General features: G+C 39.5%; 1 protein-coding gene across 5 annotated transcripts in view; it reads left to right on the top strand.

Moving 5' to 3' along the window:
* LOC140731758 (rab effector Noc2-like) overlaps positions 1-25,472 on the top strand; it is a 237,000-nt gene that overhangs the window by 163,259 nt on the left and 48,269 nt on the right. For 4 of the 5 annotated variants that reach the window (XM_073053529.1, XM_073053530.1, XM_073053528.1 and 1 more), the window contains one exon: positions 10,548-10,719. The exons of the other annotated variant lie outside the window; for it this stretch is intronic. In XM_073053529.1, coding sequence (XP_072909630.1) covers positions 10,548-10,719 — 172 coding nt within the window. The remainder of the gene's footprint in view (positions 1-10,547; positions 10,720-25,472) is intronic. 5 annotated transcript variants of the gene reach the window in all.

Genomic DNA, 25,472 nt, shown 5'->3' on the forward strand with positions numbered 1-25,472 from the left:
GCCGGTTAGTTTAACATCTGTAGTTGGGAAAATGCTTGAAGCGATCATTAAAGAAGAAATAGCGAGTCATCTGGAAAGAAATGGACCCATCAGGCAGAAGCAGCATGGGTTTTGCAAAGGCAGGTCCTATTTGACAAACTTACTGGAGTTCTTTGAAGATATAACAAGCACAGTGGATAGAGGGGAACAGATGGACATTATTTACTGGGATTTCCAGAAGGCGTTCGATAAGGTGCTGCATAAAAGACTTAACCATAAGATAAAGATGGCATAGAGGTTAGGGGTGATTTATTGCATGGATAGAGGATTGGTTAACCAATACAAAGCAGAGAGTTGGGATACATGGGTGTTACTCTGGTTGGCAATCAGTGGTGAGCGGTGTGCCGTAGGGGTCGGTGCTGGGCCCGCAACTGTTCACGATATACATCAACGATCTGGAAGGGGGGACCGAGTGTAGTGTATCTAAGTTTCTGATGATACTAAATTGAGTGGAAAAGCAAATTGTGTGGAAGATACGGAGAGTCTGCAGAGAGAGATAGATAGGTTAAATGAGTGGGAAGAGCAGATTATTATTTAAATTGCAGCATGCTGCTGTGCAGAGGGACTTGGGAGTGCTTGTGCATGAATCACAAAAGGTTGGTTTGCAGGTTCAGCAGGCTATCGAGAAAGGAAATGGAATGTTGGCCTTCATTGCTAGAGGGATTGGATTTAAGAGCAGGGAGGTTATGTTTCAGCTATACAGGTACTCGTGCAGCTCTGGTCTTCTTACTTGAGGAAGGATATGCTGGCTTTGGAGGTAATGCAAAGGAGGTTCACCAAGTTGATTCCAGAGATGAGGGGTTTAGACTATGAGGAGAGATGGAATTGCCTGGGACTGTACTTGCTGGAATTCAGAACAATGAGGGGAGATGTTATGGAAACATATAAAACTATGAAAGAAATAGATAAGATAGAGGCAGGAAAGTTGTTTCCACTGGTAGGTGAAATTAGAACTAGGGGATATAGTTCCAAGATTTGGGGGAGTAGATTTAGGACAGAGATGAAGAGGAGCTGCTTTTCCCAGAGAGTGATGAATCTGTGGAATTCTCTCCCCAACGAAGCAGTGGAGGTTACCTCTGTAAATATATTTAAGACAAGGTTGGATAGAGTTTTGCATAGTAGGGAAATTAAGGTTTATGGGGAAAAGGCAGGTAGATGGAGATGAGTCCATGGCCAGATCAACCATGATCTTATTGAATGGCGGAGCAGGCTCGATGGGCTAGATGGCCTACTCCTGCTCCTATTCCTTATCATATTGTGATCCTGGACTCTGTAGATTCTGAAGCCAGATTATTTTCATTGAAGTAAATGAGTAGCAGCGATATTCAGCATCCCAGGATTTTGGAACCCAATTATATCAGCAAGTGTGTTATCAATTCCTTGCTTATTATAAGGATCATTTTCCTAAAACTTTGTGAAGGAAACAGAGAAAAAGACAGGTAATCGGCATTCCTGGATGGAATTCGGTTTGTGTGTTAAATAAACTCATGAAATTTGTTATTAATAATTAAATATATTAAGGGATCTCTTCTGATAATTAGAATATCCAACTATTATAATGCCCAAGGTTTTAACAGATCTTATCATTGAACCACTTGGTGGCAGTAGTGGTGTGTTCACACCAATTAAGCGTCTGGATTTTAAAATTATGGGTGAGTTGATTTTTACTGAAATCAAATAGGACATCCAGTATGATTTTTAAATTTCTTTGGCTTTATATTTGATGCAGTACAGTTTACAAAGCAAAAGAACAATGTAGCCAAGTGCAAACATTAACATGTTTACTTGTATCAGCAGACAAGATTATAGAGAAAAAATTTACCATAATTAGGTATCAAGTGTGAAGGATAATACCATCATTGTGTTGTTAATTTGTTACAACAATTACTTTTTTCCATATGGTGATGAAATCAGGCTGTTCTTTCACTTGTACTAAAGAAGATTAAATAAACTTGAATTCAGCAAAGCTTTGTTGAATGTGTAAGATGAATTCCCATTTAAGACAATCACATTTTGCTGATCTTATGAAGTCTTTCTGCACTGGAATACAATTTGGGTGAATTAAACAGATGTCAGTCAATTCCTAACCAGCTCTTTCTACATCTTTTTACTTTGATGGTTGATCTGTGCATTCAATCCAAAGTAGAACAACATCTCACTTTTGTTCTGTATTTGTTCCTGTTGTTTCTTGCTCATTGTGCTTTGAAATTCTGGCTTTGAAGATTGAAGTTGCATTCTCAGAAGAACTTTGGCTCTGCTCCTCTCTCCTCTTCTGCATATTCTGCAGCCCTCTGTAAAAGATTTAGCATTTGATGAAGCATTTGATGAGGCATTTGGCAGCTTTTCTCCCCCCTATCATTGTTCATATGAGCTGATCAATAGCTTCTGGTGGAGTAAATATCAAGGCCAGAAAAAATCTCACGCTTCTGATCCTTATCAGTGGATCAAGGATCATGAAATTTAGTCTCAGTTTTTGTACTTGAATCATGAAAGAATTTCATGGGACCATTATTTTTTTTCTGAGAGCCCCATAAAGCTGTAGTTGCAATTTTGACAGTGATAATTTGCAACCACTTCTCAGTTTCCATAAGACCCAGAAGCAGAATTAGGCCAATCAGCCCATTGTGTCTGCTCTGCCATTCCATCATGGCTGACTTATTATCCCTCTCAATCACAGTCTCCTGCCTTCTCCCCATAACTGTTGATGCCCTTACTAATCAAGAACCTATCAACCTCTGCTTTAAATAAACCCAGCTGTCTGTGGCAATGAATTCCATAGATTCACCACCTTCTGGCTACAAAAAATTCTCCTCATGTCTGTCCTTTTATTCTGAGGCAGTGCCCTCTGTTTCTAGATTCCCTTACTAAAGGAAGTATTCTGTCTGTGTCCACTGTGTCTAGGTCTTTCAGTAATTCGATAGGTTTCCATGAGATCCCACCTCCCCACATCCTTCTAAATTTCAGTGAGTACAGGTCAAGAGCCGTCAAAAGCTCCTCATGCATTAACCCTTTCATTTCCCAATATTATTTTTGTGAATCCCTTGGATCCTTTCCAATGTTAGCACATCCATTCTTAGATAAGGAACCCCAAAACTGCTCACATTGGTTTTCCAGACCAGTATGTTTCTGTGGCCTTTCAACTCTGGTGCAGTTTCTGGAGTTAGAGCAGGTTGTGCTATTGTATTCAAGTCTGTATGCTAACATATGAATAACTAAGCTTCTCACTGAATCTAAGCAGTTTTGTTATTGTATGTTTTGGTTCCTGACAGAAGATCTCTTGTTTACCTGCAGATAAGAATGACTGAAGGGCACGGTTTGGTGCAAAGTACAATTAAACTAAAGGAATGAAATATGTGCCGGTATAGGATGCCTTAGTGAGCTTTGTTGTCAAATCTTTTTAAAGCAACCTCATTTTTCCTCAACAACATTATTATCGATTCATGAAGTAAACAGTTTGTGAAATTCCTTACTTAATTTAGAGATTTCTGCAATAAAATCCTGCCACACATTTTTAATAGGCTTCAAGGTATTATACCCCACAGGCTGGGAGTTCTGCAATAAATAAAAATTACCTTGCTTTACCTGAGGAGGTCATCTTGGGTAAATGTGCGCAGAACACCCGACAACGTGTGGGGTAGGATGCTTTTAATGTGGGTGATATTATCGCTATTACTTGGACATAGATGAGCTTCTCAGAATAATACAGGTTGAATACCCATTATCCAAAATTCCCAAGTCAGGAAACCTCCAAAATATGAAATTTTGAGCGCTGACATGATGTCACAAATGGAAAATTTCACCAAGTGCTGGGAAGGCTCCCAGGTGATGCACGCCACAGACTATTCTGTTTTGCATATTGTGCACTCAAATGTACCAACATCAGAGCTTTGTGGTTTAAATAAAATGCTTAATGTTTTGCCAGAATGGACATTTAAACATTTTCCCACATTATTTGCTAGATCTTTGTCCAGCCACTTCACCTGCCTATAGTGCTTTATCATCTCCTAATGTTCTGTTCTCTACATAATTTCCTGCCTATCTTTTTGTCATTACCAAATTTAGCTGTCTTCCATTTAGGATAATTTGAGAGAATATAACTAATTCTTTCATACAAAATTCAATTCAGAATGACGTCTTGCATGAAAACTTAATTTTCTTCCTCATTTGTATAGGTTGTGATTTGAAGGGGTTTTGTTGGAACTAAATATCTATTTCAGCTGAACTTTATTTTCTAACTTGATTGGTTTAATCCATGACATTAGTTGCTGCCTTATGCATTTTATATGACCTTCAGCCATAATAAATAGTGTAACCCATATTTAAAATAAGCCATACACAGTTCTGCCTGCCTATCTTTTGAACTTCAGTATTGTGCATTTAAAGAGAGGCATAGTGACAACTGCTTTGTTACTAGCAGAATTTTATCATCAGCCTGTTGATTTTGGCGCCAGCAAAGGTGAACTACATTGGTCAATCGATCGACAGATTTTACTAGTTCTATATGTGAATATTCTTGACCACATTCAGCCAAGCTTTCCATATTTTTACTGCTACTTAAAATAACTTTAAAATATTCATATATTTATTTTGTTTAAATCATTTAGTTCACAGCTCAGTACGTCACAGAAAGTGGCTCCCCTTCCAGGGACTCTGCACTTCTCACTGTCTCAGTAAAGCAGACCCCAAGCACCCCAGACATTCTCTCTTCTCCCCTCTTCAATCAGGCAGAAAATACAAAAGCCTGTATGCACGTACCACCAGGTTCAAGGACGGCTTCTACCCTGGTGTTAGGAGACTGTTGGATGGTTCCCTAGTAAGATGTAATGGACTCTTGACCTCACCAATCTACCTCATTGTGATCTTGCACCTTATAGTTACTTCCACTGCACGCTGTCTGTAGCTGTTACACTTCATTCTGCATCCTGTTATTGTTTTCCCTTGTTCTCCCTCAATGAGTAATGACTTGATCTGTACCAACAGTACACAAGTGAAACTTTTCACCGTTTCTTGGTACATGTGACAGCAAACCAATTCCAATTCTATATATTTGAACTAATATTTAATGTGGTACTTTACAGTGCATTTACAACCAGGAGGTACAGGTAAAATGTGTATGTCATGGAGCAAGAGCGGGTAAATGGTGATTCAGTTCATTATAGAAAACAATTAGTAATGCATCTTGAAGTCCAGAATGAAGATGAGGGTCGAGGTTTAAATAGCAATATAAATTCACCTCCTCAAGATTTATCTAGTAGAAGAAAAATACAATTAAGTTGCCACTTGGGATTCACTTCAAGAGAGTGGATACAACAATATGATTTGGTGATAATTCAAAACCATTTTAGCATGCCCACATTTTATGCTTCCTATATATGCTGAATAATATAGCAGCTGAATCATAAACATAAGAGGTTCTGCAAATGCTGGAAATCCAAAACAATGCTGGAGGAGCTCAGCAGGTCAGCCAGCATCTATGGAGATGAATAAATAGCCGATGTTTCATGCTGAGATCTTTCATTAGGACTGGATAGGAAGGGGGAGATGTTGGAATAAAAAGGTGGAAGGTGGAATGGGGAAGGAGGAGAAGCTGGAATGTGATAGGTGAAGCCAAGTGGGTGGGAAAAGTAAAGGGCTGGAGAAAAAGGAATGATAGGAGAGGAGAATGGATCATGGGAGAAAGGAGAGCTGGTAGGTAGGTGGGTGGAAAAGGTAAAGGGCTGGAAAAGAAGGAATCTGGTAGGAGAGGAGAATAAACCATGGGAGAAAGGGAGGAAGCAGGGAGAGGTGATAGGCAGGTGAGATGAAGAGGTTGAGAGGTCAGAGTGGGGATAGAAGAAGAGGGAAAGGGGAGGGGAAAAGTGGAAAAAAAAAGCAAGTGGTAGAAGTGGCAGAAAAGCTTTGACAGACAGACAGACATACTTTATTGATCCCGAGGGAAATTGGGTTTTGTTACAGCCGCACCAACCAAGAATAGTGAAGAAATATAGCAATATAAAACCACAAATAATTAAATAATAGGTTAATCATGCCAAGTGGAAATAAGTCCAGGACCAGCCTATTGGCACAGGGTGTCTGACACTCCGAGGGAGGAGTTGTAAAGTTTGATGGCCACAGGTAAGAATGATTTCCTATGACGCTCAGTGTTACATCTCGGTGGACCTGAATTTTCAAATCAGTATAGGAAGGTGATCTACAAGACGTTTGTCCTCACAGCCATGAGCACTGCAGGGTGGAATTTCCCTTTTACAGTGTGCGTTGCTGTTACCTGCCTACTGTTAGGGTTCTGTGTTCTGTGCTATCCAGTAACATTTATGGAATCTGTATACCTGAGTAGCTAGATGGAAGAATTCCAACAATCCTAATGATGTAAAACACTAATTGTGCTTAATTTTACAACGAGTGAAGTAACGGTTGGGATTTGCACATAGAATGAACAAGAAGTTCAAGTGTTATAAATTAATACCTAGGACATTTTGAAATAATTATTCCCAAGGAATTTGACTTCACCTGTATAAAATTAGTATTTTGTAGCCAGGGAGTCTGGGTAACAAAAATTATTGTTATTAAAGGCTGTGACAAAACTAATTAAATAAAAGGTAAATGTTTGGGTTTCATAGTGAATGTAATACATAAAAAGTTGAAGTCTACATACTTTAATTGCTTTGACATTGTGACAAAGGCTGCAACTGCACCGTGGTGGTGGAGCAAGGTGCCACTTACTGTGGATTCTTGCTGTCCTTCCAGTATGCACAGTACCAGATGTTGCTATCATTTCTGAAGGGTGATGACAATGAGCTATGACAATTCTACCAAATCACAACCACAAGGACCTCAGCAAGTCAGGCAGCATCTTTGGAAATGAGTAAGCAGTCAATGTTTTAGGGTGAGACCCTTCTTCAGGACAGTTTAAAACTTTGGTGGCTGAAATTGTGATGTGGTTGATATAAAATGTAAACTGACACCCAGGAAATCGCTTTTAGATATATATTTACACGGTTTGATTCCAGTAAATACAGGAATCACTTTTATTAACACACTTCTGAATGGTTCATATTGCCTTTATTAGATTCACAAACAGGTCGTTGTCAGATATTGAAGTGTCATCACTGTTGTTATCTAGAGACATATAACAGCTAATTTATTCATTGCAAGTTCCATTGACACCGTATGGAGAAGAGAGATGAGTGACAGATTGGTTTTGCATCAAGCTCTCTTTCCAAGACAGAGCTTCTTTCACAACCCGGCAACAAGGTTTCAGCTATCGTTTGTGGAGTGAAGAAGTTCCACAGCAGTTTATGATCAGAATTGTGAATGTCTTGGAACACAGTCTTCTGTGGGTTTTTTTTTGTAAATCCAAGAATGAACATCTGCTGGCCTTGGCCGTAGTGCAAAGATGGGTGGTGCTGTTGCATGTACTTGACTTTTTGCTGGATTGCAAGAGTAGACAATACTGCCTTAAGTTGAACATGAGTTAGTGCACTTCCATGTAAGATACTCTTCGATCTCTGTTTAATTAACGATCCTTAGGGTTTCTGTGGGAGTCAAGAATGACAAGCAGTCTTAATTCCAAGATTTCAGTTTATTTTAGACTACAGGAAGTACCCGAGTTACGAACATCCGACTTACAGACAACTCGTACTTACGAACCGTGGAAGGAGAACGCTGTTCGCCATTTTAAGTTGGATCGTGACACCGTCCGCCATTTTAAGTCGTTGCCATTGACACTGTGTTGAGTGTTTAACTATGTATTTGGCTTAAATTTTTCTTAGTAAGATTCACCCTGACCCCGCCCCCCCCGTTCTGGTCGGCTGGTGGCACAGTCAGATCAGCACCGGGCTAGAGAACGGAGGTTCCCGCGTTTGATTTAGTGACAGACCGCTCCTGTGCTGGGTTGATGTCGATCCAGTGACTCCCGTACCATCTGTGCTGGCTCGCAACTCGATCTCATAAAAAAAAAACACTGCCACCTTCAGTGTAAATTCCCATGCTTAATATTGTGGAGGATCAAATACCCAAACCCAGCACAGCCCCCACTTGTCCCATTTAACCTGTCTCAGTGTGGTGCAGTTTAGCACCCGGGGAATTCAGTACTGTGGTCCTTAGGACCCAGCGGACCTTGAGAGCTGGTGCAGGTCAAGACCCACCGCCCACAGTGTTTCTGTTCCATTGACGGGAAGCGATCGCGATTGAAAATAAAGTGGAAATAATATAGCCTTTGGAAAGAGGTGAAACGCCATCGGTCATTGGAAAAGCGTTAGGCTACATGAGTTCGTTAAAAAGTACAAATATTGTAAAATGCATTATTTTAAAAAACAGTGGTTTCCAATAACATCTATACTACATGAGTTGTATTACTGGTGGACTACATGGACAGTACTGCAGACACAGCCTGTTAACTTACTACCATGACAAGATGTGACCCTGCTTGTGAATGTATGAGAATATTCATTTTGGATTGAGAGTGGAAAGCTTTCTAACATTGACTATTGCTATATTTTGTGGAGAAAAGAAATGAACTGAGCTTCCAGAATGCGTGGTTCTTTAGGAATCCAAAGCTGCTATTCCATAACAAGCAAGAGGAGCCATTCTGAAGGACTTGAATGAAGGACTCTTGATTTCTTGTCAAGCAAGTTGACAGACGTTTACCATGAAATAAACCAGCATTTGAAGGGCATGGGGAAAGGATGCCAACAATGTTAAGAGAATCACAGACATCCACGAGCCACTCGTCTTAACCCATTGTCCTGACCAAATAAAGTGCAGCTGAGCAATCATGAATTGTGCAGGGCCATTTATGGGATAAATGATTTTAATCATTAATGGAGCGCCATTTCTTACAGATGGAGACAGTTCTGTAGGCTCGTGACAATTTGAGAATAATCTTCAAGGCACGTTAAGGTAGTCTAGTAGTGGAACTGGTGCCTCAGCCCCAACACCCAAGTTCAGTTGGTCCAGTATGGAGTTTTAACATGCTCTCTGTTACCACATAGGCTTCTTCTCTCATCATTGGCTGCTGTAAATGGATTCTGGTGTTGAAGGGTGGTAGAATATAGGACTGACAATTGGAATGTAAACAGTGTTAAATAAAATTAGTGCAAATAGATGGTTGTTTGCTGCAGATCCAGCTGCCAGCTTCCAAGCTCTAGGATTCTATGCACGTGACCTCCTGCTTTTATGGAATTAACTCATGCTGCCTTATCGCCACAAAAAGCAAAGCCTGAAATGCGTTCCTAGACTCCTTTTCTATCTAGATCCTACATGATGTCCTTGTACTTTTCATTGATCTTCCCAAGGTTGGACTGAAGCTGGATTTGGGTGATAGAAATACTCTGCTGCATAGCAAGATAGTTGAATGAAGCAATAACAACAAGATTCACTTGGTTCATATTGCAACCGAAGGATGCATAGGGCTTCACTGGATAATCTGATTAGATTTGCCCAACACCTTCCCTCATCTGCATGAAGACACAGCATTCTTTCTAATAAACCTGTGTGTGCCCTTGCATCACTTGTGTATCCAGTTTTGGACTGCTGCATTGCTAAAAACCTGATAAACTGATACTGCACTTCGTAAATTTCTGTTAAAGTAATATACTTTAAATGATACCTTTGAAAGGATTAATACGAAAATTATTTTCCATCTATATTTAAATTTTAAGTGCCTGTATAAGAGTATGCAAAATGTCAACAAGCAAATTGATCAATCTTTGTTGTTGACATAGTTATCATAACATTGAAATAAATAGTTTAAAACACACAGTTGATCATATTTATTTGCTGTTGTGATAGAATACCACATTCTGTTCCTAGGCTTTTGCTTACCCTAAGTAAAAAAAGCAAGCTCCAAACAATTTTTTTGTGTGAAGACAGTTGGTTTGGAAGTCTGTCTTACTGTCTTGATCTTGCCAATGTACAGATATGCAAACAGCAGAATCAGCTGAATGAGTACATGGAATTGAGCTATTGGTCTCATGTTCACTTCCTCAGTATGCTTTCTGTAAAACTTTCATTAGCCCTGATAGGGCTTCCTCATGCCCTTTTTATACAGACTTCTGGGAATGTCAGGAAAGACTTGCTTGGGGATCAAGCTTTCTTAACCTTATCATTCCTAGTGCAGAGAGTTTCACAGTTATAATTATAACAGAAGGTAGTCGCTTGTTTTGAACAAGATAAGGAAGGTCAAAAGTTAACAGGAGTCATTTGTGCTATTTGAAATTAGTATCATTGTTTTCCTTTGTAACTTCACAATTTTAACCAGTCATTGTTTTTGTCTTTAGTCTTAATGAGTTTACAAGTGTTATTTAGTAATTTTCCACAGTTAGTGGCTGACTTGTATGCTTTACAGGTTCCTAGAAGTTTGCATAAAATGCTTAATTAAAATGCTTAATATAACCAATTTCATGAAAATCCCAGTGCATGATCCTGCACCATGTTGAATTACATTGGATTCCTTTAATAATAGCACTTGGTAGCAGAGCTAAATTTTTGACCTTCATCATGTTTTACAGATTTGGAAGAGATCTGGTGCTTGGTTTTACAAGGGACTGCCGAAATACATTCTACCATCAAAAAGCTCTGTTAGAAACACCGAGCTGCACTTCCGGCCTCTTCAGCTGGAGACCTTGCAGCATGGAGGAAGTGTTACTGTCAACCGCTCCTATAGCTGGGCAAGAGGAAGAGGTTGGTTTCTTTTTCAGTCCTTTAACCTTACTGCAGATGGGTTGGTATCATTTGGAAAATATCCTATCAGCTTCCCTTGTTTCAGACCTGCCCCTGTGCCCAGCAACATTAACTTTCTATATCAGCTTCACTCCCAGGAACTGATTTTTCCTAATCTATTACTCTTCAACATCCACCATCCAGAATCAAGTCATCTGCACATCATTATGGTCTCTCGGCCTTCCAATTAAGTCCGTAACCTATCCCGTAGAAAACTCGGTGACAATTATCTACATCCCCGATTTCAGTGGGCTTCTCGCTTTTCAGGTATTTTTTTCCATTTTAGGTGATACATTTTACCATGTCAGCTGAGCCTTAGTGGACTATCTAGATTAAATTAAGACCATCCTGGACAAAGTTGGATTACTTTCTCTGGGATGCCAGAGGCTGAGTGGAGACCCGAAAGATGTTTATAAGATTATGAGATGCAGAAATACGATGGACAATCAGAATGGTTCTCCCCAGGGCAAAACACCAAGCATTAGAGGGCATGCGTTTAAGGTGAGAGGCCATAAGTTTAAAGGAGATGTGCAGGGCAAGTTTTGCTTTGGTTGGTGAATGGAACAGGCCGCCAGGGGATTGAAGGAAGCAGACGTGATAGACACATTAATGTGCAGGGAATTAAGAGATACTGATCATGTACTGAATAGGCAAAAGAGAATTAGTTTAATTTGGCATTGTGTTCGGTGCTGACAATGTAAGCTGAAGGGACTATTCCTGTACTGTGCTGTTCTGCGTTCTCAAGTCAAGTCAAGTCACTTTTTATTGTCATTTCGACCATAGCTGCTGGTACAGTGCATAGTAAAAACGAGACACCGTTTTTCAGGACCATGATGCAACATGAAACAGTACGAAAACTACACTGAACTACGTGAAAACAACACAGAAAAAAACTACACTAGACTACAGACCTACCCAGGACTGCATAAAGTGCACAAAACAGTGCAGGCGTTACAATAAATAATAAACAAGACAATAGGCATAGTAGAGGGTAGCAAGTTGGTGTCAGTCCAGTCTTTGGGTATTGAGGAGTCTGATAGCTTGGGGGAAGAAACTGTTACATAGTCTGGTTGTGAGAGCCCGAATGCTCCGGTGCGTTTTTCCAGATGGCAAGAGGGAGAAGAGTTTGTATGAAGGGTGCATGGGGTCCTTCATAATGCTATTTGCCTTGCAGATGCAGCGTGTAGTGTAAATGTCCGTAATGGCGGGAAGAGAGACCCTGATGATCTTCTCAGCTGACCTCACAATCCACTGCAGGGTCTTGCGATCCAAGATGGTGCAATTTCCGTACCAGGCAGTGATGCAGCTGCTCAGGATGCTCTTAATACAACCCCTGTAGAATGTGATGAGGATGGGGAGTGGGAGATGGACTTTCCTCAGCCTTCGCAGGAAGTAGAGGCGCTGCTGGGCTTTCTTTGCTATGAAGCTGGTGTTGAGGGGCCAGGTGAACACCAAGAAACTTGGTGCTTTATGTTCTATCTAGGAATCCTAATTATATTTACAAAGTGGCTGGTTGTTGTCTACTAATAAATCTACACTACTGCCAGCCCATTATTCTCATCATCTCCATGTTTCTGATTCCTCTGTGTAATCCCTTGCTCCATATTGTAGAAATCTTACATCTTCCAGTCCTAGTTAAAACCATCAAATGGGGAGTAACCAACTACTTGTCCTTACATTCCTGCCGCTGCCTATAAGGAGTTGGTACATTCTCCCTGTAACTGCATGGGTTTTCTCTGGGTGCTCTGGTTTCCGCCCACTGTCCAAAGATGTACTGATTGTTTGGTTAATTGGCCATTGCAAATTGTCCCATGATTAGGCTAAGATTAAATTGGGGGATTGTTGGGCGGCATGGCTCGTAGGGCCAGATCGACCTATTCCGCGCTGTATCGCTATAGATAAATAAGTAAACAAACTAACATTCTCCCCCTCCTAATGCAAGGAATGAGCTGGCAGCTCACCTCTCTCTGAAATTAAGTTGACCCCACAGAAAAACAAAATATTCATTATCTATTTGGTTGGTGCTTTTAGTATACTTGAACACTTGTGCAGAATCAAATATTTAATTTTTTTAAAAACATTATTGTAAATATATATTTAGACATTATGATCAAGATTTAAGGTATGGTCACAAACATCATTGCTTTCCTGGGTGACAAATATAATTGGATAAAATTCTTGTTGAGAACTGCTGAACCCATTTAATTTATTCTTGATGTTCTTGGCATTTTGATACAAATATCTGTAACGCTCGCCTTTCTATTACTGCTCATATACACCGATGCTTTTCTTCCTCAGTTATTTTTAAGGAGTGTAGAATGTGTAATTTGAACATGTTTGTGCATTAAAATTCTATGAAACTCATGGATAATATGAATATTAGGTCAATAAAGCTTTGACCTTTTTGAAGTTATTTAGGCACAGGGACATGAGGAAAATAACCACTCTGGTGAGAGGTGAAACAGTTTTTTAAAAATGAAGATTTGTACACCTCTTGTAATATCTCCTTGTGTGTCAGATTGTTTATTTATTCTTGCAAAGCTCTTTGAGTTTGCAATATACTGAAGTTGTGTAAATTGTAGTTATGGATGGAGAGGCGTGCATATATCTTTGTGCAGTGAAACAGCTGATTTGTGTTTATGTACTGCCTCATTGTGTAGTAATAGCTTCAAATAATAGTTTCCATTTCATACCATGTTCCAGTGACTATTCTCAGTCAAGTAGTAATGTGAAAGATGACTTCTGTTTGCACCAGAAGTTTAAGCCGAAGGCAGATTGAGAGTTGCGTTTCTGTTTCTTGCACATGTCCTGAATTGTTTGAAATCTGCTAGGGTTGTTGTTTGTCTGATAGCCCCTCAGATATCCTGGTCCATGTCTTTTCCTCAAATACAAATTTACTTGTAGATTCAAGAAGGGGGGAGGGGAGGGTTACGATTTCAGTGAGAGTGATATTTAAAGAAGACTGTGACTAGTACATGGCAAGTATTGCAAAATGTGCTGTGTATCTGACCTCCTGCTTTCATACTGGACCCAGCACTGAGTCTGGGAATTTGTTCCTGATTTTGCTGTGATGACTCTTTGCATATTCAACATTTCCTTTGAATTAATTTGAACAGGGTTGTTGACCCTTCATTAAATTAAATTAAGTGGTTTGTTATTAGTTTTTAATGAATAGACTTATAATAATTTTCATTGAATTAAAAAAGATTTCTAAATTTTGTTCTTTTTCTGAATGTTTTATTTGTTTTTAAATGCCTATGATAGTCAGAGATATAATCAGATCCTGTAGACTGTGAATGTGAGGTGTGGACCAGATCAGGTGTGATCTTGGAACGTATTCCAATCTCTGAGCAAATAAATGACTCATTATTACCATTTGCATTTATTAATAACTCTCTATTCTGCCTGATGCTTAATTATTGAATGTCCCATAAATGGAAACACTTTTATGTTTCTTCTGTTTTGTGGCCAAACTATTCACTCATGAACACGGTCATGCATTTATCTGGAGTTGCAAGAAATGTTTGATCATGTCCTTTATTAGAGACTAGGAGCTCAACTTGGCCACGGAAGACAAATTAGTGATTTAGTTATCAAATTTTTTGTTCGGTACACCAGTGGTCACATTACATCAATTTATTCCGTACCTGCTGTTGTCACCAGTATGTGTGGCAACACTTGCCGGCTGCCCCAGCACATCCTTGGGTTATGTTAACACTAAACAACACATTTCACTGTACGTTTTGATGTATGTTTGGTAAATAAATGTATCTGCATCTGAAGAGCAGAGAATGCAAACATGTATTAAATTGGCAGGATGTGACCAGTAATGATCTGCATTGAACCTGTAACTATTGTACTTATAAGGTCAAATTGTCAGATAAGTAGGATGAGAAAAGACACTCAAATGGCAACATATTAACAAGTGTGATAGAAGCATTAAACCATAAAGAAATATTGAAAGATTAAGTGAATGGGTAAAATTGTGGGATCTCACTGCAAAAAAAAACAACTTTTGACGAGAGTCCTTTCTGAATAATAGAAACTGGAACTCTAAAGTGGCTTGAAGGACCATGTTGTACGGGTTATTACACAGCCATGGACAGAAAATATTAAAAATCTGAATGGAGTTCTGTCCTTGAGGCATATAGTGTCTACCTTGTGCTACAGCTTTAAGGTTTCAAAATACTAAGGGTAGATAGTAAGGAACTCTTTCGGTTGGACATCTCAGACTTTGGAGCACAATTTAAAGTTTGGACCAGTCCACAAAGAAGTAAATGTTAGTATGCACTTTGATACACAAAGGTTGATAGTACCTGTGCCATAACAACTTTGGAGTAATATAGGCATTTCATCTTTCCTGAGCTAAGGGATTTCTAATGGAAAAACATATTTTTGGCTATCAATAGCTTTGCTGTGATTTTTACAAATGATTACAAAAACTTAAATTCCATGTGACAAAGTTCTCAAAATGGGGTTGAAGTTACCATCAAACTTCTCTGTTCCTGTAGACTTAGCAATATGCTTTGGTAGGAATTCTTTTGGTCATGATATGTGATGATGTAACTATGGTCATGAATATATCCTTAGCTTCACTTTTCTAATGAAGTAGCTCTTTCAACAGAATGAAAGTCTTTTCATATGCAATGGAATCTGGTTAATCGGGGTAGCCACTAACAAGAATTGGAACAATTCTTAAAGAACACAAATTAATCAAGGAACTAGCTGGGATTCCCTTCATTTCTATGGGACACAGTGCTGCTTAATTGGAACAGGAGACTGTTGCCAAATAGTTTCTAACTAGCGTCAGTCAAGTGCACGTGTGGCTGTTAGATACTACGTTGTGCTTAGAGCAAACAGTTTTGAAATAGCGTTATTTGTGTGTGTTTGTGTTCAAAAAACAGTGATTTTTGTCGCCCATAATTGGTGAGAAATATGCAGTAAGACAGTTTAGAATAGTTTTGCTCACCGTGGTTTCAAGCATTAAAGCTTGGAGATGCCAGAATCAGCCAGGAGGGAAAATTAACCAATTCCACTACAAGTTAGGAACTACAAAGTATTTGAAGGTATTGACAATTATCATGAATGTTACAATGAAAATGAAGATTTGGAGGATTCAATCTTTGAAAGCATTGTACGAAGGCAGCCCATTATCTGCACTAGGTGTCTGTGCTAATTTTGTTAATTTACAATCCATCAAAAGAACACTGGAGCTGCTGGTTGTCCATCGTATCCGACAATGACGGAAACTTGTACGGGGAGAGTTTTTAAAGTGCAAAAGCTGTAAATTGTTCCACTCTCTTGAACACGGAAGTCTAGGTCCGGTGGTACAAGTGGTACAGGCAGCTTCCTTGGTTGCAGTGGATAACCATGATTTCTTTTACGCCTTATCATGACCTTCGCTCTCCACGAACATGGCAAATCTGCCTCTTTGGCCATTGGATCTCACAGTTGATCTCGTCCACCCAATCCACCAGAACGGACTTCGCACGCTAGAACAGGCATGTTCCTATCTCACTGGGTTATGAGGCCCGCCAGTGCCCTTACCTGGTTTAGCCTGCCTGTTGAAGCAGTGCGCTGGAGTGTGGCTGCTGGCACATGCAGACACCTGCTTGGAGCCATAGGTGAGGGCTGAGTGTCCGGTGGGGAGTAAGTGTAAATTAGCAGCCCAGAATGGACATGACAAGCCCCTTCACCAGAGGTGTCACCCTACACGGCAGTGTACACTGATTGAATTACTCTGTTCATAACTACTAAGAACAAATATGCAGTTTAATTCCTCTATTGATAACTATTAAGGACTGATATGCAGTTTTATAGTACTGCAGTAGTACTGGCAGTGTTCTAATTTGTTCTGTATTTCATTTAAATACATCATTTCTTTTTCAGTTAAACAGTAGTTTGCCTTATCTATACCTTTTTAACTGTTTCCATGAAACTTTGGCTAATCATGGCAGTCAGTTAATAGGGCCAAAATGTACTTGTCCTAACGTGTCCCAATTAGCCAGAATCCACTGTACTAATGGTGTTATATGTCAGTCCATTGAAACGTTATTTACTGTAGCCATAGAATCCATATTCAATATGTGTGATATGATATTGAAAACCATATCATTTTCCAACTGTAATTTGGCTTTATTACAAACTTCACATAAAAGTTTGGAATTTGTTCCAACTTCCTATTTATTCTATGTGTGATTATCATGATACCATTTCACTGTAACATTTTCCAGTCAACAGGACAAAGGGGTAATTTTAACCATATCTACTATAAACCCATGGCCTTGGACAGCTGTCTCAATGACATCTCCTCTCGCCCAGTCTTCTGTAAGGAAGCCTTCCCTTCCTTTCAGTCTCCTATGCTGCATCTGTTCTCAGGGTGAGGCTTCCCTCATTCTTCAGGAAGCAGGGCTTCCTCTCTGCCGTATTTGCCGGAGCCCTCACATAATACCTCCTGTACTTCCTGCATTTCTGCTTTTATTCTCCCTTTACCCAGACAGAACAGAGACAGAGTTGGCTTGGTCCTCATCTTTCCACGTCCCACCATTTCCAACAGATGAAATTGGGTTCGACTGCCACTTGTATCCCCCTCGTCCCCACCCCCCTACGTTTTTACTTGCTGTAACTCTATTCCCTTTCCACTTGCCCTTCCCCGGATTCTGGAACTTCCCACAAAACTGAAGGAGGTGCAACACTTGTGCCTGTACCTTCTCCCTCACCACCATCCTGGGACCTCACCAGCCCATCCAGGCGAGGCAGAGAACCATATGTGCCTCCTCCAACATCGTCTGTTGTATCTGATGATTGTGACATAAAGTATCTTTCTCTACTTCAGCAGGACCAGTAGGTGACCATCTTGCAGAGCACCTGTGGTCTGCCACAGCAGCTATATTGAGATACCATTGAATATCATTTCAGCCCCCTATCCCGTTCTCACACTGACCTGTCTTCAGCTTTCTCAACTGCCACGGTGAGGCCAAGTGCAAATTAGAAGAAAAACTCCTCATGTTCCTTGCACCCTAACGGGATGAAGTTTCCATTTTTGGGTAACTCAGTCCCCCTACGGCGCTTCCTCACTCACACCTGTTCACTCAGGTTCTCTCTCCCTTTGTTCACCATTCCCATCACTCCCGTCATTTGTCATTCCACCCCACCGGCTTCAATCTGTGTGTCACCTGCATACTCAGTGACCTGAATTCCTTTTCCTTTCTGGTTCATCGTTCCTAACCTCTCCTCCACGCGGCTCTATCTATCCACCATCTTCTCCCCTCACCTGGCTCTACCTATCACACTGTTCCACTGGTTTGTTCGATGCTTTTGTCTCCAGTAAATTTAACCTAACAGGGTCATTAGAGACTTTTATGGTTTAGGTCCACTGCATGCTTAGCATTCCATCTGTTTTTATGAATTATTGGAAAATACAGCAGTTATGCGCATGCAAGATTAGAGTTTGCTTTGAATTCATTTGATTAGAACTTTGGAGGTCTCTTTCAGTATAATGAAAGGATAAATGGTTACTCATTTCCAAGATGCTTTAGAGTTTCATCTGTTGTGGTACTATCCAGCTGACACTGTGGTTTAGTTGTTTGCTGAGGTGGCACGATGTGGAATGTTTTCACGATGATGTTATAAATCAGTGAGCTGAGATGAGGCAAAAGACAATGAAAGCAAGGGTGAAAACAGTTTCATCCGTTGTTTTGAAGGAAACAATTTTCCTCTGAGTGTGTTGTTCAAAATAACACTCCTCAAGCCATTATTTATTATCAATGACAGGCGTTCATAAGACTTATTATTAGCTGGCTTACCTTAGTATTTCATCTTTTATCTCCATGTGTTTTTTACTTGGATTCTGTTGTTTTTAAAAGCTTCCCAATCCTCTAGTTTCTCTTTAATATTTGGTATATTGAACGTCCTCTCGTTTGCTTTTATGCTGTCTTTGACTTCCCTAGTCAGCCACAGCTGCCTCATCCTCCCTTTAGAATGCTTATTTTTCTTTGGGATGAACTAATTCTGTGTCTTTCAAAATACTCCAAGAAACTCCAGCTATTGCTGCTGTACCGTCATTCACGCTAATGTCCCTTTGCAATCAACTTTGACCAGCCCTTCTCTCATGCTTCTGTAGTTATCTTTCCTCAACTGCAATACTAATAATTCTGATTTTAGCTTCTGTCTCTTCCTTTGCCTTAAGTTTGCTAACAAATCCGATCCATTAAACAACACCCAATCCAGAATTTCCTTCTCCATAGTGGGCTCAATCACAAGCTGCTCAAAAACGCTGTGCTGCAGGTATTCCACAAATTCTTTCTATTGAGAACCAGCACCTACCTGATTTCCCAATCTACTTGTACATTGAAATCCCCCGTGATCATCATAGCATTGCCCTCTTTGCATGTCTTTTCTATCTTCCATCGGAATGGGTACCCTACATCTGGGCTACTGTTAAGATGCTTGTATATAACTCCGGTAAGAGTGTTTTCACCTTTGTAGTTTCTGAATTCTACTCACAAGAATTTTACATCCTTGGATCCTATGTCACTTCTAAGGATTTGATTTCATTTTCACCAACAAAGCCACCCCATCCCCTCGGTCCAGCTGCCTGTCATTTTGATATAATGTGTTTCATTGGATGTTAAACTCCCAGCTGTCAGCTTCTTTCAACCATGACTCTGTGATGCACACAAAAATAATTCCTACCAGTGTCTAACTGTGCTGTCTTACTTATTTCGTATACTGTGTGCATTCAAAAGTTCAGACCTGTATTCACCCTTCTTTTCAATTTTGTCTCAATGTTGCTTGAAATTTAATTCTTATCCTTTCTAAATGTTTTCTTTTTCTTTTTCTTTATTATGGAGACCTCAGTAACCTCCTTCTGCACTCTCCTTCCCTTTTACTTTAACAGTTTTCCAAGTTGTTGAAATCACCCCCTACAGTTTAGTTTAAAACCCCATCCATGGCCCTAGTTATACACTTTGCCAGGACCCCGATCCCAGCATGGTTCAGGTGGAGCCCATCCCATTGGAACAGCTTCCTCCTTCCCCAATACTGGTGCTAATATCCCTTGAATCCAAACCCACTTCTCCCTCACCAATCTTTGAGCCACACATTTAGCTCTTTGATCTTTTTAACCCAGTGCCAATTTTCATATGGATCATGTAAGAATCCAGAGAAGATTACCTTTTTGGTTCTGCATTATCATTTAATCCCCAGCTGCTCAATTTATCTCAGAATATCTTTCTTTGTTCTCCCTATGTTGTTGGCATGCACATGGACCACAACAACTGGATCTTCTCCCTCCCACTTCAAATTCCTCTGCAGGTCAGATGAGTTGTTCCAAACCCAGGCAACAGACAGACAACACAGTCTTCAGTATTCTTGATCCTTGTGACACATAATTGTGTCTATTCGCCTGTCTATACTATCTGCAATACAACTGCATTTCTCTAACCCTCCCATTTAAGAATCCTTCAAAACCATAGTGCCATGGTGTAGTTGCCCATCCTTCCTACAGCCAGAATTCTCATCCTCACAGTGAACAACAACCTCAGTGGCTGAACCTGTTCTGATGAACTATAAAAATCAAAAGCTCTTAAATGTTGCAGGAAGCTAGAAAGGGAAAATCGGTTGGAACCAAACAAAAAAGTGAAATTTGGTGGTGCTGCTTATTTTTCTGTAATATCTCATGTTTAAAGAAGAATTCATCTGGACTTGGTCAATTACAGAATCCCCTACAAATTATATTTGGTGTCAGAATTTGAATTGCATGACAGCGTTGAAGTCAGTGGAGAATAACATTAGCTGGATCTCATAACTAAAAATCTACTTAAATCCTCTGAATTGTCTGCCTGGCATGTCAGGTCAATATTGATATTATTTCTTAAAATCTTAAAAGAATTAGATCTCTTCTCCACTTCCATGCTTTCAAGGAAGGAAGGCCTTTTGTGAGCCCTAGTTTTGCTGGTAGTATTCTAAGCCGCATAAGAAGGAGACTGGATCTGCACATATGTAGAACATGTACTTTAACTGGATAGCTGGAGTCCAACCTTACTTCTATAGTAATTATCCCTCTGTAGAATCATTAGTGTTTTTTTTAATGTCCTTCTCCTACTGTTTGAAGTAACATCCACCCAGCTGCATCGCTTAGCTTGTTGTCCTTTTTCACTGCTTTAATAATCGTAGTGTTTATTATGCACTTCCTTTCACAGACTTTTTTGCCAAAAAAAAAAAAATTTTTGCATTTTGCTGCATTGTGTCGTTTCTGCTCACTTGCAAGCTGCAACCGAGGTCTATACACCACACTCATTTAATAATATAGCTTTTTCAGTATGTAGAACCACGTGGAATGAAATAACACAAGTTGAGTGCTGATTGTGTTTAGTTATTGGTTTTTAAGTGCACTTTGTCAGTAAAGTAATTGATCGGGACATCTGATTTTAGCTGAAAATAACTATTGGCCAGGATGTTCATAGATATTCTAAGCTCCTCTTAGGGTAGTATCTTGCACCTGAAAGATGACAGCTTAATTAGTACAACATTTCCACAATCTTAGAATGAAACACATCCTGGAAGCGTGCTCAAATTTCTGGATTGGGACTTTTTGTTTTTGGTTGAAATTTCTACCAATTGAGTCAAAGATGAAAATCAGCACAGGGATATGCAAGGCAGTGGCACATTTTAGAAAGCATCTGAAGATTGGTCTGTTGACTTAAATTCTACAGCTAAGGGTGGTGCTGCTCAACACATGGCCCTTCTCTGCATTTGTGCAGCGGAGCCACTACTGCATGTAATGACTTTTGCAGAGCTTATTCCTCTGTTCTGCTTCACAGGTACATCCCTTAGGTTTCTATTGCAGCATGGCTGTGGAAAGGTGAAATCAATGGATTGAAATTATGTGGATGCTCAAAAGAGCAAGAGCTTCACCCTGTTAGATTTTTACAGTTATTTTAAACCCTTGTCTTTCTCTTTGATTTTTATTTGTGATCACAATATGTTTGTATAGATCTCTGTGCGTTGAGTATTGTCTGTAAAGATGTCTTACCTTGTCTAAGATGTATTTTTCATATGAATACTATGATGTATGTATATTTAGGTGCTTGAAAAGACATGCCCAATGTGTTCGGTGTATTTATGTATTTCTTTCAGTTGTAATGTCTTTATGCAAGCATTTTCTCATAATGGCTGTCTAAAGATATAGTCTGTATTTTCCAGTGTATGCCAAAGCTTTGTGCCAACCGCAGTGAAAGATGCTCATTGATATAATGCAGAGTTTCTGATGCAGCTCTCTTTCTGCAACATCTATGCTATAGATTCTATAGGATCTATAGCATCCAGTTATTGTTCTGTGACTGAGGATTCACTCAGATTGAAGAACTCTGGCAGTAACTCAGGAAGTTAAAATGTGTTACATATTGTAATAATTTTTTTAAATCATATTGCCAAAATTGAAATTCACACCAAAAAGCTCTCCATTGATCTAGAAGATGCAGTATCTTCATGTACAAAACTCTTAATGTTTTGAAGTCACCCAGATGTAATGACATTTTGTGGGATTCAATTTTTCAGGGGCAGAGAGCTTCTCAAACTATTTATATAAAATTGCCATTGAAATCTGAATTGCACGTGTTGACTAAATAAAGCTTGTTTTATCTTTTTTACAATAGAAATGATGTGTAAAGACTTGAAATTCACATCAAATAATTAAATCTATTAATTTAATCTACATGCTCTGTTTGAGATATCATTGAAAGCAAGTTCTGGATTTTTACTTTTAACTGTAAATATGCACATGCTTGAAATTGGCAGTTTTTGGTGAGTGTGGCATTTTTGGGGTTATTACATTTTTAATATATTTGTTACTTATGAATTTTCTTCCATTTATCATTGTTCAAACATATACCCTTTATTATAATATACACATGGTAGCTACTTTATTAGTTACCTCCTGTATCCTGTTCATGGGCTTCTGCTATTGTGGCCCATCCACTTCGAGGTTCGACGTGTTGTGTGTTCAGAAATGCTCTTCTGCGCACCACAGTTGTAACGTGTGTTTAATTGAGTTACTGTCGCCTTCTTGGCAGCTTGAACTAGTCTGGCTGTTCTCCTCTGACCTCTGTCATTAGCAAGAAGAGCAGCAGTTTCTGAGATACTCAAACCACCCCGTCTGGCACCAACAATCATTCCACGGTCAAAGTCACTTAGTTTCATTTCTTCCCTATTCTGAAATCTGGTCTGAACAACTGGACCTCCTGACTTCTTGCATGCTTTTGTGGATCATGTTGCTGCTGATTAGATATTTGCATTAACAGCAGGTGTACAAGTATATCTAATAAAGTATATTACAAGAATGCTGCGAGGACTTGAGGGACTGAGTTTATAGGGAGATGTTGGACAGGCTATGACTTTATTCCTTAGAGCACAGGAGGCTGGGAGGTGATCTTATAGAGATTGATAAAATCATGAGGGGCATAGATAGGGTTTATGTATTTAGTCTGTTTTCCTCAGGATTGGGGAATCAAGAACTCTAGGGCACAAGTTTAAGAACATAGGGGAAAGATTTAATATGAACTTGAGGGACAGTCTTTTTACCCAGAAGGTGGTCAATATATGAATGAGAGGAAATGGCTGCAGCAGGTACAATAACAATATTTTTTTTAAAACTGTTGGACAAGTTCATGAGTTGGAAAGGTTTAGAACAGGGGTTCCCAACCTGGGGCCCAGTCTCCTTGCTTTATGGTATTAGTCCATAGCATAAAAAAGTTGTGAGTCCCTAGTTTAGAAGGTTATTGGCCAAGAGCTGGATATTTTGGTTGGCATAGATCAGCTGGGCCGAAGGACCTGTTTTCATCCAATATAACTTGATAACCCAATGTTATTCTTTGTGATATCACTTCTGCTGGGATCATGTTTGATTTCTCTAACCCTTGTGGATGGTGTAGTTTGATGGGTATTTTCCTGAGCCATAGGATTGTTTTACCTGTGAAGATGGATGTGTTGGAATAGTGATTGACAACTTTACTGTCAGGAAGTTCTGTTTTATTGGGTAAATTACAGTATTTGTGAATGGAGAGATTCCTAAATTGTGCCCATCCAGGAAAGTACAACATTGGTAAAGAATAGCACAGCATCAGTGGAATGCAAAAGAAAACTGAACGTAAATGAACACCAAGCCATATTGTTGGGGTATGCACAGTGCATGGATGGGTGCAAGGTACGTGTGGGAGAGTATAAGCCAGACAAGCTGAGAGTGTGAGATTCAGGATCTATTTCTGGATTTATCTACTGGTTCTGGTTGAAGGTTGATGTTACCATGTTTTAGCTGAAAGACAAGCCTGTTATCTTTTGAGGCACATTGACATTTTGCATTGCATGAAAGGTTTCAAAATTCTCTGGCTGGTATTACACTGGCTGTAACAGAAATAGAAAGATGATTTAAATTCTGATTTTCCATTGTTTAGTTTGACACATGTAAATAAGGGTAGGTAAGGATATTTTTGAATATTGTCCAAGTAATGGTCGAACATCATTAATAGTAATTCATTCAAGATTACTGGAAAAAAATTTATTGATGGACTTTCAGGTATCAGTGTTGGACACTATTTAGCAATCTTGCTTCTTTAGAGAGTGATGTGAAGTCGGAATGAGAGATTAAGCACAGATATAAGGACTGGTATTTCTGCGAGGAAAATATCAAACTCTTTATTGTGGCAGAAAATAACTTGGCATTATCACAGATGATGGAGACTTAATAGTAAATGGCATCAGTTTGGTATGACCTGTGAAATTGACTGCAACCTTAGGACTTCTGATTAAATAAAAAAAAAACCAAAGTTACTATCAGTGATTCAACTTCTTCACTAGAATCAGAATGATCCTATCAAATTGATAGGAATTTAAGATTAAATTCAGAAGACGGAGGAGTGATCTAATTGAAACCTATAGAATGTTGAAAGGCCTTGATAGAGTGGACGTGGAAAGGATTTTCCTATGGTGGGAGAGGCTAGATCTAGAGGACACAGCCTCAGAATAGAAGGGCATCTTTAGATTGGAGATGAGGAGGCATTGCTTTATCCAGATGGTGGTGAATCTGTGAAATTCATTGCCACAGGCAGCTGTGGAAACCAATCTTTACATATATTTAAGGCAGAGGTTGATAGATTTTTCATTGGTCATGGCATGAAGGGATATGGGGAGAAGGCAGAAGGTTGGGGCTGAGAGGAAAAATGAATCAGCGATGATGAAATGGCCTAATTCAGCTCCTACATCTTATGGTCATATGGTCTTAAGCTACTTGCTTAGTGTTCTCTTTGTGTTTAAATATGTAGGTAAAAATTATACCTTTTGCATCCTCTTATGATGTTTGAGAGAGTTCTTTAGTACGACTAGCTGACTAGTAAGTTTGAAAATTTCACCGCTTTTGCAAATTTCTTTCATCGGCTGCAAACACAGAGAGCACTGGAAATATTCAGCAGGTCAGGGAATACTTGTGGAGAGAGACACGCAGTTACCTTTGCAGGTCACGTCACCTACATCAAAGTTGCAAACGTGAGAAAGTAAGCATGTTTTAAATTACAGAGAGGGCGTGGGTGGAAAGAACAGAGGGAATGTCTGTGCTGGGTGGAGATCAAAGACATCATGGTAACTGTTATAGACAACCCTCAACTTATTACCCAAGAATCTGAGGTATGGACAGTATTCACTCTTGTGGAGTTTACATGAAA

Source organism: Hemitrygon akajei, chromosome 8 (assembly GCF_048418815.1).
Source record: "Hemitrygon akajei chromosome 8, sHemAka1.3, whole genome shotgun sequence".
In the NCBI taxonomy this organism is placed as follows: Eukaryota; Metazoa; Chordata; class Chondrichthyes; order Myliobatiformes; family Dasyatidae; genus Hemitrygon; species Hemitrygon akajei.